At 34.1% G+C, this 13,343-nt stretch overlaps 1 protein-coding gene across 3 annotated transcripts in view; it reads left to right on the top strand.

The window, feature by feature from the left end:
• The window catches only part of MAP4K3 (mitogen-activated protein kinase kinase kinase kinase 3), a 155,564-nt gene that overhangs the window by 82,303 nt on the left and 59,918 nt on the right, over nucleotides 1-13,343 (top strand). For all 3 annotated transcript variants that reach the window (XR_004326248.1, XM_032497383.1, XM_032497384.1), the window contains exons 4-8: nucleotides 1,350-1,414; nucleotides 6,533-6,588; nucleotides 7,181-7,228; nucleotides 10,228-10,270; nucleotides 11,436-11,508. Coding sequence is in view for 2 of the 3 variants with exons in the window: in XM_032497383.1 (XP_032353274.1) it covers nucleotides 1,350-1,414; nucleotides 6,533-6,588; nucleotides 7,181-7,228; nucleotides 10,228-10,270; nucleotides 11,436-11,508 (285 nt within the window). In the remaining variant the exon portion in view is untranslated. The remainder of the gene's footprint in view (nucleotides 1-1,349; nucleotides 1,415-6,532; nucleotides 6,589-7,180; nucleotides 7,229-10,227; nucleotides 10,271-11,435; nucleotides 11,509-13,343) is intronic.

Genomic DNA, 13,343 nt, shown 5'->3' with positions numbered 1-13,343 from the left:
ACCATAATCCAGTCCAGGGTCAGCATACCTTTTCTGTAAAGGACCATATAGTAAATATTTTAGGCTTTGTGAGCATTGTGTGTTTGTCTCTGTCGCAACTAACTACTCACCTCTGCTGTTTTTGTACAATAATAACTATAGATAGCATGTAAATTAATAAGTGATACTGTGTTCCAAACTTTATATGTACACTAAAATTTGAATTTCATGTAATTGTTCTGTGTCAAGAAATATTATTCTTCTTTTGACACCCCCCGCATCATTTAAAAATATAAAAACAGCGGGGGGAGGATATAGCTCAAGTAGTAGAGTGCATGCTCAATCCCCAGTACTTCCTCCAAAAAATAAAGTAAGTAAACCTAATTACCTCCCCTCCAAATACACACACACACACACACACACACACACACACACACACCCATACACCCTCTACCGTTCATAGTTCTTGGGCTGTACAAAATCAAGGACCCACTGGCCATAGTTTGCTGATCCTTGATCTAATTAATTTATTTATTCTTTCAATCATGCATTTATTCATTTATGGGACAAATTTAATTTGCTAGATATCCTTCTAGGCACTGTGAGTCACTAGTGGTGAATGAGACAGTCATATTACTAAGGCAGAATCTTTCTTCTGCATTAGACAGAGCTTGCAGAGTTCAGAGACTTTCTATTCTATCATCCCCCCTCCCCGCAAGTATAGCACATATCCTGGTACATTTTGAGATGAAGTAATGATTCAACAAAGGAATAAGCTATTAAATATTTGCTAATTATTTCTCCTGTGACTGTATAATTATGCTATCTTATTATGTGAGTGTGAGAGAGAAATGCTACTAAGGACAAGTGAGTGGTAAATTTTGACAGGTTATTTTGGAAAGATCTTTGTTGAGTTTAGATATGAGGGTAAAGTTTACATTTTGTCTGTTTTGTCGATGAGAGCACTATCAAAGTGATAAATTTGGGATGTATTGCTGTGATGAATCATCTACATCATTTTTTGGTGTGAACCTTTTAATTAGCATTAAATTTGTATGATACAGTCATAGGGTAAATGGGTAAACTGTGAGGGAGGGGTAGTTTTTAACTAAACAGACATTTTCTCTAATTGAATATGCCTGATGACATCTTTATTTCCTATAAATGATGTATTTTAAGGATTAAAACCTTGGGTTGAGTTATAGTAACACATTATATTAAGTAATTTGTTTACTTGCAGAAATTAGCTTTTCTCTTAGCACATTGCATTTATGTGTTTTTTTAAGGTATGGCATACAACCTTAAAACACTTGTTACTTCAAATAATTTTCATCATGAAAATGTGATGCATGCTTGTTTTCTTTTTATAGGCGAGATAAACTTTGGATATGCATGGAATTTTGTGGCGGTGGTTCTTTACAGGATATTTATCATGGTAAGACCAAAGTTATATGTTAAAAAGATTAAGTAGAATTTCTTAAAATGTAGTCATTTACTATATTAAAACATTAATGTTGTTTTGAGGGAAGTATGTTTTATCATTGCTATTTGGATACATAAAGAAATTTAAGATATATGCAGATGAAAGGAGCATTTGCTTTATAAGAAAATTATATGCAGTTGAATTATTTGCTAAGGCTAAAGAAGACATTACTATATTAGTTAATTCAGTTGTAATAGGATACGGGAAATGATAGATTTTCTGAAATTGTTTTAGAAGGCTTAATGAAGAAAGTGGGCTTTAAGTTGGTCTTTAAAAGTTAGGTAACCTTTGGGGACCAAGAAGAAGAAGTGCATTTTAGGAGATGAAATAGCAGTACAATGACATGAAGGTGTAACATCTGAGAGATCACTCTCACTGGTCTGTCTGGAGTATATATCTGGGGAATGGGGTCAGATACAGAGCCTTGAAAGCCAGATGACAGAACATGAGAACATTTTGCTTTATCAAAAGCTGTATCTTTTTTGAGAATATTTTTTAGTAAGTGTGGCTATTCTTTATATTTAAGAAATTTTTTCATTAATGACATTTTAATTTCAGAAGTTTAGTGAAAATTGAGAGACATTTGACATCATTTTGCATTGCAGAACATAGATAGTATTTCTGGAAGCTTGTTATGAATTCAGAAAGCAGAGTTGGGGGTTTTAGAGCTTGAGCCATCGTCCTCCTTATATTGGTGGCTTTACAATAAATGCTGCATTTTCCTTCACCAAAATACATACATACATGCGAAAAGATGTTTCCCCTCTTTTTTTGTCTTCATTTGGACTAATTTCTCTCTACTATTGTTTCCACACTTAACTGATTTGATTACTTTCTTTCTGCAGTTCTTTCAGCTAGGTCTCCTAGCGGTAAAATTCTGTCTTTGACTCTTATTCTTAAATGACAGTTTAAGTGGTTTAAGGGGCCTAGACCGTTTTCTGTGTTGACAAGTATTTTCTGTCAGCATTCGACCATTGTCTTCTAAGCTGCTGCAGTTGTCGGTACCTCCTGTCAGTCTAACCATTGATCTGTTGCATGTTATCTTTTCTTTTCTAATTGATTGTAAGATTTTTCTCTTCATTTCTAGTGTTTCTGTATCAAAATGTATGTGTAATTTTACTTTTCCTGCTTAAGACTTAAAGTGCTTACTGCCAAGAATTAGTTCTTTCATCAGGTCTAATTATCAATTATTTATCTCTTAAAATATTTACTCCTTCAATTTCTCTGACTTTCCTTCTAGAATTTCAGTTAGATGTACCTTAGATCTTCTCCATGTCTCTTAAAGTCAGGTTCATTTTTTCCACTTTTTAATCCCTCAGAGCACTGAAGATACTCAGAACCATCTTCCAGTTCACTGTATGGCTGTGATTCGTATATCCATTAGGTTTTAATTCTTGGTGACCATATTTTCCATTTCTAGAAATTGTTTGCTTCTGTTTCAGATCTCCCTCCATTTTTTATTTGTTTTACTCTTTTCTTGTAATTTTTCATTCCTTCTTTTACATCTATAGTTTTTTTAAGCATAGTTTTTAGTCTTAGATTATTTAGTAATTCCATCAAATATATATATATGTGTGTGTGTGTGTGTGTGTATGTATAAATATAAAATTGTTATTCCGTTTCAACCCTCTGATGAAAGTAACATAGCAATATGAATTTGTTAATATTGATTTGTTTATGCTGATCAGCCTCTTGGAAGAAATGATGGTTTTTTTAATACCTTGTATGTTCTCAAACGTGCATGCTGGGAATTTACATGCTTATACAAAATCCCAAGCCCTATCTTTCTGTGTATTCAGTCCTTTGATTATACTCAGGTTTCTACCAAATATCCTCCTCATGACAATGTATACTCCTCTTTGGCTACAGTCTACTGTAGACTGCAAAGAAGCAAACAAAAACCCCATAAGCATTGCGGTTGTTAGAAAATAAGAACTTCTCTTTCACCAAATAAGGTAATCCAGGATATTACACTACTACGTTCAATGACATACATGGTGACATACACTCTACATAGAATGACAACATGGTGAAAGAGAGGAGAGAAGGAAAGAGAGAGACATAAGAAGAAATGGAGATACATGTCTTATATGGCTATACAAGTAGACTGTTTCTTTGCAAGTGTATACAAATCATATTTTGATCTGTCATACAAAAATGTTTTTGATTAAAGCCTCCTTTTTAAAAATTATTTCCACTTATTTCTAAAGTACCATTAAGCCAATTTTATATTTTGTCTTACTGTCCTTAATTCCATCGCTTATTCCATATGATTTATTTTAAATCTTCTTAAAAGGGGGAATATATTAGTTATCTATTGCTGTTTAACAGTGCTCTTAAAATTTGCCATCTTAAAGCAAACATTTATTATCTCACTGTTACTGAGGGTCAAGAATTCGGAAATGGCTTAATTGGGTGATTCCCTTATAGGACAGGCCAAAACATCCATAAGACATTTGGTCCATGCCACAAGGTCCTTGAAATTTGGTCCTTTCCAAAACATCCATGAACATACTTGGTTCATGCCGTATAGTTTTGGACAGGACCAACTATGAGGGACTTTTTGGCATGGACCAAATATGAACAAATATCAAGGGCCTTCTGTTGTGAACCAAAAGTCTTAACAGAGGTTTTGGGCAGGCCCAAATGTCCTACGAACCAGATGTCTTTTGGACATTTTGGATAGGACCGAATGTCTGCTAACTAGGTGATTCTAGCTCATGGTCAGTCATGAGGTTGCAGTCAAGCTCTTGGCTGGGGCTGTTGTCATCTGAAGGCTTGACTAAGGTTGAAGAATTTACTTTCAAGATGATTCACTTAACATGGTTTTGGCAGAATGTTTCACTTCCTTGATAGCTGTTGGCCAGAGGTCTCAGTTCTCGTCATGTGCATCTCAACATAGAACAGCTTGAGTATCTTCACAGTGTGGCCCCTGGCCTCTTCCAGAGCAGATGACCCCAAAGGGCAAGGACAAAGCCACAAACCTTTTATGGAGTAGTCTCAGAGATTACATTCTGTCACTTCCACCACAATTTGTTCTTTAGAAGCAAGTCATTTCTGTCTAGCCACACTCAGGAAGGGAATTAAGTTCTGCCTCTGGAGGGGGATGTATCAGAGAATTCACAGACATATTTTAACCACAAGGACTGGGGACAGTGGGGCAGATTTTAAATTTACATTTTTTCGTAAGTTCCTTCTCCTCTCCTTTGATTTACTTTTTCTTTGAAGAACTAACGTTAGAACATTTTATTGTCTCAACATAATAGATTTTTTGGTCTCTATTTTTCATTGACTATTTTTCCTTCTTTTTAATAACTTCCTACATTCTATTTATGGTGAATTGTTTTCTCATTTATTTCATAATTTTGAGATCTTCAGTGGGAATTCCATATAGCTTTTGAGAGTACGTCCTTCTAACTGTTGGGTTTTTTCCCTCGGACCCCAATGACCTCATTGTTGTTGATATATATTTGAACCCTAAACCTGAGTGAAGAAGAGGCCTGTGGTGACAAATTCTATGAGGAGACTTCTTCCCCCTGTCCAGATCCCAGGCCGTGACATACAAATCCTTCCTTAGTCATCTCCCGGTGCTTGTCTACAATTTTAATGAGGATCTAGGCCTTTGAGGATTCTGGTTTTATGTGGGTGTTTGTTTTAACTCTTCCTCTACAGACATATAGCTTTTTCTTCTGTGCCCATATAGGGGATAAAACTGAAGCCCTATCTTGCCAGAATTGGCCTTCCCCTAAGAGGCAAATAGAATATTTGACACGTTTATCATTCTGTTTTTCATTCCGCCCCCCTACTTTTTTTTTTTCTTCTTCTGGGAAAGTCTCTTACTGTTTATGAGCTTAGTGAGGCATTTAAAAGATTATTTTAAAATATTTTTCCTATCATTTCTAGGTGTTATTTTCAACATTTTTAGGTTGTCTTGTTTGCCATATTGTGGGAACAGATCTCAACAAGGCCTATCTTACTAGATGAGAGTGGGCTTACAAGCCACAGAAATTAGTTACTATAAGGATTATCCTCCAATATTTAAACTTAGCCTTGTCCCTTAAAGAATCTAAGTGAAATAAATTTCTCTCTGCCACAATTGTAAAATACAAGTACTGTGAACTACACATTTTTACAGAAGTGTTAAAGTTTGTGTAAATGTGAGCTCACTATCTAGCACACAATTTCATGGTTAGAATTTAATTCAATTTCTAGAATAGCTCCTCCCACCTAACTTACTTCTATATTTTAAAGTGATTTAATAGCAAAAAAGAGAAAACTATTTAAATGTCCTTCATAGTTGATAGATGCACACAGAGGAAATACTATTCAAATATGATGATATGATTAAACTATATATATTGATATAGTAAATGAAAAAGGCAAGTTTCAGAATTGTATGTGATAAGATTCCATTTATGTTTATGTGTGTGTAGTAGATTATAGGCCAAACTGTAGATATTGTTTATTATTGAGTAATACTAGTTTGGATAAGGAAGAAACCTGTCTCTATTGATTGGAATGTTTTATAGTGATCATGCATTAATTTTATACTTACAAAGTTAATAATTTTAGAGAAAAATTACTGATTTTTAACTTAACCATAATACATGTTGCGTGTCAATTTTTTACAAAAAGCTTTAACGAAAACTAGCTAAACTTTTGGCCATGCTTGCTTTCTTTTAACATTTAAGAGGTAATATGATCAGGTGTAAAAGTGAAAATGCAATTAAGTTCAGTGACTATTTCAGTGTTTCATTCATTCATTCATTCAGTTTTTTTTCCCATATTAAGTCATTTTATTTTTGAAAGAGTCTTATGATGACAGTTCACTCTCCCACATTTTATAAACATTTATTGAGCACCTTTTCCATGCCTGGCACTGTTCTAAACACTGGGTATACAATGAACAAATGAGATTTTTAAAAATTCCTGCTCTCATGGAGGTTAATATTTTAGTAGATTTGTTTAAGTATGTTAAACTGCTGCTTCATGAAACTTGTACAGCTTTGTCTCTTACTGAAAATACATGCTTTAACTGATTTTATTAATATTAATTTTCTTCTTTTATAGTAACGGGACCTCTTTCAGAACTGCAGATTGCATATGTTAGCAGAGAAACACTACAGGTAAATCCAGTGCGAATTAAGAAGTAATGTTCTTTATTAAACTGAATGTTTGATTATTGTATATTATTTGTTAAGTAAAGGTTAAACATTCTAACTTGGCAAACTCTTGAATTTAATACATTTTAAAGTTGTTTTTGTTATAAACTCAAATTATATTTGCAAATAAATACTTTAAAGCTTCAGTATGATAATATACCTACTAAAATTCAAGCACTATGGATTTGTTATTTATTTATTTTTAATTCCTCTTAATACCAAAGAAAGGCTTGAAAATTAAGTACTCTTATGAGTTTGAAACTCATTCTGATACTCATTGTTTTTAATATATATTTTTTAAAAATTGTTTAAAACTATTTGCAGAGTTTAATGAAAATTATTTGTCTTAGGAAAACTGGTCATTCAAACTGAGCTTTGCTTCCTTCACTTTCTTGATTCTTTTGTCTTTTAGGATATTCCAGTAAGATAAATTGATTAATACTAGAACTTTATATAATGAGTAAATAAGTAAGAGAGAATGCTACTCAGTTGATCCCTTTAAATTCCAAAGTGTGCTCTATATTAAAATCTTGTTAATTTTTTTTTTTAATTCCAGGGATTATACTATCTTCACAGTAAAGGAAAAATGCACAGAGATATAAAGGTATATACATCATATGTTTAATCTCATGGCCCTCTCTTAATTTTTAAATATCCTAATCAAACTGTTGAGCATAATTGTCTTGATTATTCTGTTTGATGAACTTAACTGTCTACATGTGTTATGATAATAAAATTGAGTGATAATTTGAAGGGTTTTATTTTTTATAGTACCTCTTTTGAGATACAGTTCACATACCATAAAATTCATCCTTTTAAAATGCACAATTGTGAATTCATGCTTTAATCATATTTTAATTTTTTTATTTATTTATTTATTTATTTATTTATTTATTTATTTATTTATTTATTTATTTATTTATTTATAAAACACAAATAAAGTCCATAGCTTCCATCAAGTTACAGTCTTTAGGAAATTTCATGCTTTGAATGTTATAGTAAACTTTGGCAATCTTAAGAAACTGTCATTAATAATGTGTCAAAATGGATAAATTAAACTTTGACATTTTCTGCTCGTCTTTAATAGGCAGAGGAGAGCAGGTGCACTGGGCATACTGTGCTAAACCATTGCTGTGGCAGGACTCTGATATTATTTCCAAAGATACTGTCACCTCCCCACCTTAGATATTTTCTCTGTTCATTTTTCTTTTCCGTTCTTCCTCCTCATTCATCTTTCCTTGTACTTCTTCTTTCCCCCTTTTGTTTTCTGCAGTTTTCTCTAGCGAAAAGATTCTAACCCTTTTTTTGTTTGGGGGAGGGCTTGGGTTGGGGAACCACTATGCTCTTTGAGTCTCTGATGAAAGCTGTGGACTCTGCTCAGAAAATGTCCTTGTGCACATGCCTTCAAATTTCACATGAAATTTCAGTGGGCTCTCAGATCACCAGCTGAAATTCTCTGCTTTAAGTATTATTCATAAGCCACTTAAAAGATGTAAGCAAAGAGCATTGGATTCAAAGGTAGGAGAGATCAGAAGAATATGAGTAACTCAAGAAAGATTCTGTGTCATTAGCACTTAAATAATCTGGAAGGATTGATAGATTTTTGTCAGAAATGGATGTTGGAGTGCCTTCCATACAGAGGGAACAATGTGAGCAAAGATACAGAGGTCAGGAAATGTGGGGTCATTTTAGGGGGCATAAAAGCTGCACTGTTTTTGAAGAGGAGAGACTGGAGGAGAGTGGCAAGAGATGGGGTTGGCCAGGTGGCGTGGTGCTCCATTGTGCAGGAACCTGTGGGCTGAACTTCATAGTTGGGGCCTAATTGGGTAGCTCCTGACCACTGCCACTATTGCTACCATGTCTGAGTCACCACTGTGTTGTATCTCACCTGCGCTTAGGGAATGGCCTTCTAACTGTTCTCCCTGCTCCCATTCTTGAGTGGTTCTGCAGGCACTTTTCTACCTCACAACCGAAGCAATCTTCTTAAGTCAGATCTTGTCTCTCTCCTGCTTGTAAGCCACCATTGGCTTCCCCTCACACTCAGTATAAAATCCAGATGTTTTACCATGGCCTATAAGGTTATGCATGATCTGGCTCCTGCTCTCCTCTCTGACCTCATCTCACATTCCTCTTCGTTTTGCTCATTCTGTTTCAACCACGCTAAACTTGCTATTTCTGGAATATGTCAGGTTCCTTCTGGTCCTAGGACTTCATATTTGCTGTCCCCACTTTCTGGAATGTTCTTCTGGATTTTGGCACACCTCTGCACCCTCTCTTCATCTAGATCTCTGCTCAGCTGCTACTGCCTTAGAGAGGTCTTCCCTTCCTAGTTTATTTATATTCAGAGTACTTGTCTCTACCTGGCTTTGAATCATTTGTTGATTCATTCATTTATTCATTCGTGTGTGTGTGTGTTATGTATTCATGTTTAGATTTTCTTTCTCTCCTACTTGGATGTAAACTCCATGAGAACTGGAACTTACTCACTACTGTCACCCCAGAGCTTAAAATAGCATGTGGTTGCTAGTAATCTCTCAGGGAGTGAGGGATGAGTGGATGCATAGATGGATGGATGGAAGTAAGCATCAAAGGCCACAAGTGCAGGTGATCTGATATAAACTGTAATTTAGAAAAATTACTTTAGAGCTGAGGAAAGACCAAACTGAAGATGCTGGCAGAAATCTAGATAGCTAGGACCTAAATCAAGTTGAAATCTCTACTCTGGTTTCTTCTTTCTCCTTTTTCTCACTTCTCTCATTATCTCTTAGGGTTGTAGTAATATCAGCGGGTGCACATTTTGGTTATTTCTTCCCCTTTTGGGAGCTGAAGGGTGCTTTCATAGTATTTTTCCCCTGAACTTATGGTTAGATGGTTGATGGCTCTCTGAACTACAGAGGCTGCTTACTTTTGCTTGCTCATTTAAAAGTTGCAGAAAAGGAGTGGCGGGGGGGGTGTAAAAGCCTGTGCTTTGAGTTTTTTTTAAGATGAAGTGGTTATTATCTTTCTTGAGCTTAGGTCAAGAAGCAAAGTGGCCAAAATGCTACAAGGTTCACAGTGACATTTCAATTCTCTGGGCCTGTGGCAAGTTGTTTATGTACTGAATGGGCCTAAACTCTGGGCAGACACATTAGAATGGACTACCCCATGGACTAAGCAGCAAGGTTCAGCCTTACACACTAGCACTGGTTTAGGTGATGCTGATTTCCTAGGAAAGGAGATGTGTTTCGGTGTTTTTGAATGGGAAATAGCAGTGAAGTTTAAAATGTAATTCAAGGAATTGGAATTCCATTGTAGTGACAGTGATCAGAAAGAAAAAAACATTTAGGTGAAAATATGTCACTTTCATAATAATATTCATATTGTTAATAGCTTTTTACAAGGCAGAACATTTTATAAGGATAGTTAAATTGCCTAAAAAATGGACAGTAAATTTTCCTTTGAATATAGTAATGAATTAACATTTTAATTGTGCATGCTTTAAATTTTAAGTATTTCTAGATCTAAGGCTGTCACGTGATTATTTTAAAGACATATATTTATTCTGTTATATATGCTGTCTGATAAAATGTTTCCTCCTTTAACTAAAATGTTCTCACTTTGAAGGGAGCTAACATACTTCTAACGGATAATGGTCATGTGAAATTGGGTGAGTAAATTTGAATTTTGTCACTTGTACAAATTTATTCCAAAACATAGTAAGTTTATATTTTCCTCTTTAGGACTAGATTTCCCCTCCCTCAGTAGCGTCTATGTATTTTTAGGTGGAAATCTCATTGCAAGACATATGTAATCTTTCTGTATTTGTTTCCTCTTCTCTTTTTGTTAAAAAAAAATTTAACTTTATTTGGGGGAGGGGTGGTAATTAGGTTATTTATATATTTATTTATTTTAATGAAGGTACTGGGGATTGAACCCAGGATCTCCTGCCTGCCAAGCACACACCTTACCACTGAATTATACCCTCCCCTCTGTTCCCTCTTAAATGGGAATAAAGTTTGTCCTTCACATATGACAAATTTGTTGTAAAGATATAATGAAATACTATTCCTTGGAAATTCTTTCACCTTAACTCCAGGAATGGGATTTCTAATAAGAAATCTGTACAGAATTATCTTGGAACCAAAAAACAAGGAGAATAAACAAAAGCCAAAAAAATCAGTAATGCCCAAATCCTACCTACTTAACATAAGCTTTCAAAATAAAACACAGTATTACTTACATAAGAATGTACTATAGATGCTGAACAGTGCTTTATTTGAAACTGTAACTTTTATTTTGTTAACTTTTGGTTGTCAAGTTATGATTAAAACAGAGTTCAAAACTTAATAACTTAATTTGAAAGTCTGACCAGAAAACATGTATAATATAGTAACTTTATAAAAAGTCAGGTCTGTGATGTCTGTTAGATATAAATGTTAATAACATTTATGTTATTATATGTTAATAAATGTTAATAGTAAACATGAAAGTTATTTTGAAGTGTATATTACTATAAGACCAATATTCAAAAAAATATTTCTCTTATAAAAACATGAATAAAACTGTTTTGAAGTATAGCCTATAATAGAACTAATCAGATTTAAAAGTATGATAAAATTTGCCTAAGCCACCTCTAAGTACTGGAAAAGCAGTTGTCTAACTATTGATGGCTTAGTGAACAATTTCCATCAGCAGTTCAATATTTTTTGTCAATATTATGTGCCTTATTTCTGTGAAATTAGTTTAATGAAAATAATTATTGAAAATTTCTTCTCATGTTACTTTAATTTTACTTTTTTTGTTTTCTAAATGTTTCTTTTTTTTTTTAATAGCTGATTTTGGAGTATCTGCTCAGATAACAGCTACAATTGCCAAGCGGAAGTCTTTCATTGGTACACCATATTGGTAATTGTATTTTAATCAATAATTTAACTTTTTGTTTTTCTATCATTGTATACAGTGTTTATTAAAAAAATAGACTGGTCAAAATTATTGGGACTGAAAACAGATTAAGGAGATCATTAACAGGTTAACTAATTTAGGCATGTAAATTTGTGGATGGAACACACAGCCATAGAATATTCTACCATGCTAATTTTCATGCAGTGGAAAAAGCTTTAAAGATTGATACAGCTTTTGGAAACCTTGATATAGTTCCAGTTTTGCTAGAAAAACCCAACTCTTGATCCTACACATATCACATGTATTTTCACAGATAAGTCCATATTCTGACAAATTTTTCAGCATTTTATTATTTACAATATTGAACATTTTTGACATATCTTGGTTGCACACAAGATCAAATACATATTTCTTGGCATTTGGAGGCTTCCAGTATCTGATCTGCTTCGTTAACCTTAAGTCCTACCGGTTGCCTCCACAGACCTTCCTCTCTAGCTGTGTTTGTCTGCTTGGTGTTCTTTGCCCAGTCTATAAAAGCTATCTTATTCATTCATTTATTTATTCAGTAAATGCTTTTGACCACTTACTGTGTGCCAGGTATGCTATTAGTCATTGTGAATATAGTGGTGGACAGGTCTAGAGCTCTTTTGTGCACACCATTACTTTGAAGTAACAGCACTCTGGAGATCTTACATTCCTTCAGCCCAAGAGCTCCCCTTTCTCTCCTGTTGCCCTGGTCTGCCTCCTCAGCAGTCAGGTAACACTAACCTGGATGACTTATTTTCTTGCTTAGGATATGATGTATACCATTTTTAATATTGATTTGTCTTTTTATCAAATAGATCCATATTTTAAAAGTCAAATAGTGCTAAAGAGAAAAATTTCGTATAAAATTTTATGACATAGAAATTCTTCTAGTTGTGCCTGCTGCCACCTGTAGCATGGTCTACTATTATTTATAGGCTTTGTGCTATGATAGGTGGAGGTTTTAGCTCTCTTCATTCATCATCCAGTCTTCTCATCCTTTCAGCGTACTTGCCGAGTCAGTTATTATACTATTATTACACTTACTATCTTGAAATTTTTTCTATATTTAATAATTTCTTCATTTTTCATCTCCTTAGCTTTTATTTTTGGTCCCTGGCCAAGACTTCCATACCTTCACACATTCTGCAGTCTGTGAGATGCCTCTATACAGTTTTCCACACCATAAAGCCTATCAAATTATCTGTCAGTCCCGATTTTTGTTTGTTTTTGCTTTGTTTTAAATTTTTTTTCTTACTAAGTTCTTTCCCTACTATTCCAATCTGAATTGTTTATTTTCTAGGTGTTTTGTATAGCTTCACCCTGGGAATTTTTCATATTCAGCTTGGAAATTCATTTTCTGGAATCCAGGTCTTCCTCTTTCATTAATGTCTCCCTCTCACATGTTTTGGTAACTTCCTGAGAAATTTGAGGAGAAAAATTTTGAGGCTCTGCGTGTCTAGCCTCACACTTGATTGATAATTTGGGTGAATATAGAATTCTAGGTTGGAGTTGTGAAGCATTTCTCTAGTGTCGTCTTTTCTCTGATGCTGATGGGAAGTGTGATGCCATTATGATAGATGATATTTGAGCGTAACCCCTCCCTGCTAGAGTCTTCGTGGTTTGGTATTCCATAGTGATATACCTCATAATGTTTTTGTTTGTTCTTTCTACCTTTATTCATTGTACTTGGTATTTGTGCTTTTCAATCAAGATTCATGTCTTTCAGTTCTTGGATATATTCTTGTATTATTTCTTGATAGTTTCTTTGCCATACTTTTTCCTACTTTCTTTCTGGAACTCATTATAATAAT

This window comes from Camelus ferus, chromosome 15 (assembly GCF_009834535.1).
Source record: "Camelus ferus isolate YT-003-E chromosome 15, BCGSAC_Cfer_1.0, whole genome shotgun sequence".
Taxonomy (NCBI): domain Eukaryota; kingdom Metazoa; phylum Chordata; class Mammalia; order Artiodactyla; family Camelidae; genus Camelus; species Camelus ferus.
Note: the sequence above shows the minus strand (reverse complement) of the source record. Positions and strands in the feature narration are given on the sequence as shown.